This window comes from Sinocyclocheilus rhinocerous, unplaced genomic scaffold (genome assembly GCF_001515625.1).
Source record: "Sinocyclocheilus rhinocerous isolate Xijiao unplaced genomic scaffold, SAMN03320098_v1.1 scaffold2648, whole genome shotgun sequence".
Lineage (NCBI taxonomy): Eukaryota > Metazoa > Chordata > Actinopteri > Cypriniformes > Cyprinidae > Sinocyclocheilus > Sinocyclocheilus rhinocerous.
In genome coordinates this window covers 20,206-26,269 of record NW_015655994.1, presented here as the reverse complement: position 1 = coordinate 26,269, position 6,064 = coordinate 20,206, and the positions used below count along the sequence as shown (strand labels likewise).

Sequence of the window (6,064 nt, the reverse complement as noted above, 5' to 3'; positions counted from 1 at the left end):
GTTTTCTTGGTTACCGCTGTAAACAAAGCAGCTGCACTTATGAACAGCAATGATACAGTGTTTCCTTGGTTACCGCTGTAAACAAAGCAGAGCTGCACTTATAAACAGCAATGATACAGTGTTTCCTTGGTTACCGCTGTAAACAAAGCAGCTGCACTTATGAACAGCAATGATACAGTGTTTCCTTGGTTACCTCTGTAAACAAAGCAGAGCTGTGCTTATGAACAGAAATGATACAGTGTTTCCTTGGTTGCATCCCTACTTATCGTGAGAGAAAAATTTTTAGTTTCAGTCGCATAACATTGGTTCATGGAAACGCCGTCATTTCGCAATAGTTTTTAATCGACATTTATAAAATATCACAAAAGTTTTGCGCAAATCTATTATAGAAACGCAGCTTCTGTTCTCAGACATGGATTCATATAAACTCCTACCCCTAATTGAATCGCGATTTGTTTAGCATCTCAACTGATTTGAATCGTCACATATTTAAATCGATTTTCAACCGGCTCGCGGTTAATCGTTGCATCCCTACTTATCGTGAGAGAAAAATTTTTAGTTTCAGTCGCATAACATTGGTTCATGGAAACGCCGTCATTTCGCAATAGTTTTTAATCGACATTTATAAAATATCACAAAAGTTTTGCGCAAATCTATTATAGAAACGCAGCTTCTTTTCACTAACATGCTGCGACGCAATAATGCAACAATCTTTTCCACATTAAAGGCAACAGTTTTCGGCAACACAGCAACCAGACGACATTCATGTTGGTGAAAGTTGGAGATTTGAGGGAAACATGAGCTTCAGCGAGTGTTGCTGCAGCAGCGATGCATTGTGCAAAAGCGCAGCGGTGCGATGCAACCAAAGAGGTCATACCTGGGCCGTAATGCTTCTTGAAACCTTGCTGCAAATACTGTGGCAAAATGCTTGTGATGTTCCTTATTTGTAAGTCACTTTGGATAAAAGCATCCGCCAAATGAATATATGTAAATTAAATGCAAATGAGGAGAAAAACATGTCTATTTCACAAAGTTAAGAGTCCTTTTATGTTAATGTGCTGCTTGCAAAAAAGTTGTCAGTATACACTTTTGAGCCTACTTTTAAGTGTCCGACTGTCCGTCAATAGAGAAACACTTTTTGCCTGAATAATGATGTCGTTAACTGGACTATGCTAAATGGCTAAACATTGACTGTGGGTAAAACTCAGTATAAACCAACAACACACCTCAAAATCACCAACTCTCACGGAAAAAATGACATTCGGTTGCTTTGTTGCTGTGAAAGTACCCTGAACTCTTTTAAGGGGGAAATCTCAGTAGTCTAACATTAAAGCCAAACATGCTCTGATTGGCTGTGATTTTGTTTTTCCTGAAATTACGCTGGAAACCCGCACGGCGTCTGGTTAGGATGCTGTGTAACGTTAGTCTAAAGTAAGTGAGTGTCGGTAATGCGGGTCAGATCAGGTTGCTGTCACATTACTGCAGGTCTTTGTCAACACAAGCCCGAGTCTGTTTTATTTACCAAACGTGAACTGCTTTCTATTAAAGCCAGATTGTATGAAAGAACATAATAAGTAGCAGAGAGCGGCCCCTTTGAGTCAGCGGATAACGCTAGGAGAGGTCTCGCAAACAGAACATGATGTTTCTGCGTAAATATAGCAAAACCTTTTCAAGTCGAACTGAACCTCAACAATCTTTGTGCGTCACAACGTTTAGTTAGCATCAATACAATGATTCCCAGAGCTCAATGGGTGAGAAAGAGGGCAAACAAAGTGATTATTTTCATATGTTGATATCTCGCACACACTTCCCGTGTTCCTCTGGCGAAATCGCTGGTGGTCAAACATTCCCGTCTTCTGCCAGGCAAAGCAAAATAAACTCCAACGCTAGAGGGCAGCTGAGCAGCCAGAACTAAAGCCCACCGCGAAATACTGTAAATACACAAAATCAACACACACTCACGCGTGACAGTTAAAACACGCCGTGTTCTCTGCACAAGACAGATGAGTGTGTTTGTTGTCTTTCAACATGCCTCATAAAGAGTCACTCAAGCTTCACTGCGAGTCCATCAATCATTGTGCTGGATGTTAAATAGGTATTGCGGTTTGCTTGCAGCACACCACACGACAAGACACGCGGCATGCGGCAGGACGCATTTATCACTCCAGCTGAAAGAGTAGCTGCACGGGACGCGTTCTCAAATGCACATCGACATGTTTTGAGAATTCACCGTCACGCCAGAGAACTCGCTTGAATCACAGTATTACCGCAGTGCATATGTCAATTTGCACGCAATGTTTCTGCTGTTTTCACTACTGCAGCACAAATATGACAACTTGGACACAGTACTTTTGGAGTACTCATTACTGAAGCACGAATATGATGGGAATATTTATGACGTTTGCTATTTTCAAGTTGCAGTTTTCAATACTACAACTAAAGTGGCAATTTGGATGCAGTATTTCTACTGTTTTCACTATTGCAGCACAAATATGGTAATTTAGTCGCAATATTAATGAAGTTTACCATTTTCACTATTGCATCAAAAGTGTCAATTTGGATGAAGCATTTTTGTTTTTATTATTGCATCACAAATGTGATAATTTGGACTCAGTATTTCTGCAGTTTTCACTACTGCTGCACAAATGTTATCTTTTACGTGCAATGTTTCTGTAGTGTGTCATTTTCACTATTGCAACAAAAAAGCCAAATTAGACGCGGTGTTTCTGCAATTTTCACTATTGCAGCACAAATGCTATAATTTACTCGCAGTATTTCTGCAGTTTGCCATTTTTCACTACTGCGGCAAGAGTTACATTTCTGACTCAGTATTTCTGCAGTTTTCACTACTGCCGCAGAAATGTTACCATTTACTCTTAATATTTCTGCAGTTCACTATTTTCACTACTGCAGCACAAATATGATAATTTACTCGCAATATTTCCTGTTTGCCATTTTCACGATTCCAGCCAAAGTGACTATTTAGATGCAGCACTTATGCAATGTTCACTATTGTAGCACAAATATGACAATTTTGATGCAGTCTTTCTTTAATTTTCACGCGTGTTTCTGCAGTTTTCACTACTGCAGCACAAATATTATAATGTATTCATAATATTCCTACAGTTTTCACTACTGCAGCTCAAGCACGGCAGTTTGGACACAATATATCCACTTTCACTATTGCAATATACTGCATGCCGTCCAAAGGAACATGTCGTTTTGGCGTGAACATTTTAAAGTCTGGCTCATAAAAGTGTTTGTAGTTCACACAGCGAGTTTAATGGTGACACACTCACCACCTCCCACTGCGTCTGCGCCGGCATGCAGGAGTCACAATGGACCAGAGACTCGGTGGATTGTGGGAAGGTGTTGGGCACACTGTAGCTGAAACACTGACCCAGACAGGCCCTGAAAACACAACACTGTTAGAACCATCTACAAAGCCCACAACACACATGATAATTGCTGCACTGCTCAAGTATGGCAATATTTAATAGCTGAATGTTTATTTTGGTCAAACGAACACAGAGAGACATTCAAGAATTCCCTAAACTGGACAACAGTGTGTGTGTGTGTGTGTGACCTGTTTTGGATGGATCGTGGCGTGCAGCCCGTGTGTCCGACGATCTGCGTGATGTTTTTGGCCTCACACCAGGCGCTTTTGTCGGGGAAGAGCGCGAGGCGGTTGATGTGAGCGTGTGGAGCCGCGCCGCAGAACTCAAGCAGCAAACACGCCAGCAGAACACGCAGCCACATCGCCAAACCTGAAAACACATCGTTAACGCTGCGAATAATCCGACATCAGAGTTCAGAAGAATGCCTCTGCTGCTTTTCTAAACCTCATTTATCTTGTTTTATTAGAGTCTCAGTCTCTGCTGAATGTTCTGGACTCGCTCTGGCCGGTTTCGCACTGATGGAGAGTAATCAACTCTTCACATGGCCAGAACTGGCTCACAATCACAGAACGAGGCACAAGAACAATGTAGTTCACTCGGTCCAGAACACCAGAGAGAGAGAGACAGGCAGAGAGACAGACAGAGTCTGATACCACCTGACTCTAATAAAGCATGCGTCTTAAAAGCCTCCTGTTTTATCCCAAAGCGAACAGACGCAGTTTAAACAGCACGTCCACAAGAAACCAAAAGCCCTGCTTTCATAAAAAAAAACACTACCAACGGATCCAATGTTACATTTCAAAGAGAAACAGAAAGAGAGACAGACAGAAATAGTCTCTTTTAGTTACGTGACATTAAAACTACTTCTCAACTTAAACTTCAAGAACAAGCAAAGCCGAACTTAATGAGACCAATTAAACAGAGCTAATGAAGTCAAACAAACACTTCTGCAGAGTTCAAGAGGAGATCCGAGTCAGACTCACGGTTTCTCGAGCGTCTCTGTGTCTGATGTCCCGCTGACGGATCTCATATGGTGATTAACGGATGAATCGCCCTGTTATGACCCGCTGGAGTTAAACAATTACATCACAATGCTGGTGGATTTGGCAGGTCAGAATCTCCTGCAATCTGATCTGAATCTTCACCAGCATCCAGAACAAACTCAAACTCTCAGTATGTGATCCCTGTCTCGTGGTCTTAAAGTGATCTGAGCCTCCGCTAGGGCAAAAACCACCATGTTTCTACCGTCTGATACCATCACGGCACTTTATAAAGGAGGCCAACATTGAGTTTCAAATGGAATTATAACTTAAAACATGTTGTTTCACACTTTCTGTCTTCAGTGGAACACAAAAGGAGATGTTTATCCGAATGGTCACGCTGCACTTTTTCACTCAAAAGTTGCTGAACTGCAAAAAAGTACCACAAAAAGTTGTGCTTTATACAATAAAAATCGTTTCAAAGCAGCTTCACAGTAAAAAAGCAGTGTCAGTGTCACAACATTCTTCAAATTCAGGAATTAATCATTTTAGTTCTAATTGCATTTTCAAAATAATGTAGCGTTGTTAAGTTAAATTACTCAGTGACTTCATTTGATAGTTTCAAGTTTAGCAAAACTGATCAATTTGACTGAATATTAATTGTCTTTGAAGCATCAGAAAGCTCATCAGATCGCAACAGTCGTCTGAAGAATGGTCCACTAGATTCTAAAAAGAATGCATTTTTGCGTTTACAAATGCGAGATGCAAGACAGTGGAATAAAAAAAACGCAGGGTTTGGAGATGTGTTTCTAAACCGTTCTTTTCATTTGAGCACTGCATTTTTAGTATGCGCAAGATGCTGCGAAAGATGTCCATTTAGCACACAGAAAACAATGGAAAGCAGCACCAAAACATACGTTCTAGATTAAGTTCCAGAGCATTTTTTTTTAAATGAACTTGAAATGCAAGCACAATGGTCCAAAACAAAACACGCTGTGCATGGAATAGCAGTGCATCGGAATGCAAAAATGTAATTTTACGGCAAAACGGTCCATTGTCAATAGTGTAGCGATGCATGAAGCACAGCTCACACAGAAGTCACTTTCAAACCAAGCAGTTTTCTGTCAGTCAACGCAGCAAATTCACGTGACCAATGTGCGATGAAAAAGCCGCAAACGTGTGGATTCCTATTGAAATGACTGGATTTTGCCAACAAAAGTTTGCAGAGCAAATGTAAAACCTTAAGTGTGATTATTTTGTGAAAATCTTTTGCTAAAGTTCTCACATCACATTACTTCAGAACAACAGAAATGTAACACACGAGTGGTTTTGGACAACTTTTATCATAAGTTTTTTTACCTTTTTGGAATTGGAGAGCCTCTGCTCACTGCTCACTTTCACTATATGTACAAGAGTAGCATGAACATATGGCTAAATATCTTCCGCAGAAGAAAGAAAGTCAAAATAGGTTTGAAACGACATGTGGGCGAGTAAATGATGACAGAACGATCATGCTTTATCTGAACTGTCTCTTTAAGATTCAGATCAATCATGTCTACGTGTGCTGTGATGCATGAATGTTTTGAATTCCTGCGCTGTCATGACGAGTGTGTGTGTGTGGTGTGTGTGAGTGTGAGTGTGTGTGAGTGAGTGAGTGAGTGTGTGTGTGTGTGTGTGTGTGTGGGT

At 40.8% G+C, this 6,064-nt stretch overlaps 1 protein-coding gene across 1 annotated transcript in view; it reads right to left on the bottom strand.

Moving 5' to 3' along the window:
• Positions 1-4,484, bottom strand: part of nbl1 (NBL1, DAN family BMP antagonist) — a 5,528-nt gene extending 1,044 nt beyond the window's left edge. The window contains exons 1-3 of the mRNA XM_016526313.1: positions 4,382-4,484; positions 3,587-3,767; positions 3,300-3,411 (exon numbers count right to left, since the gene is read on the bottom strand). Of these exons, the coding sequence (XP_016381799.1) occupies positions 3,300-3,411; positions 3,587-3,759 (285 nt within the window). The 5' untranslated portion in view covers positions 3,760-3,767; positions 4,382-4,484. The remainder of the gene's footprint in view (positions 1-3,299; positions 3,412-3,586; positions 3,768-4,381) is intronic.
• Positions 4,485-6,064: the final 1,580 nt, after the last annotated feature.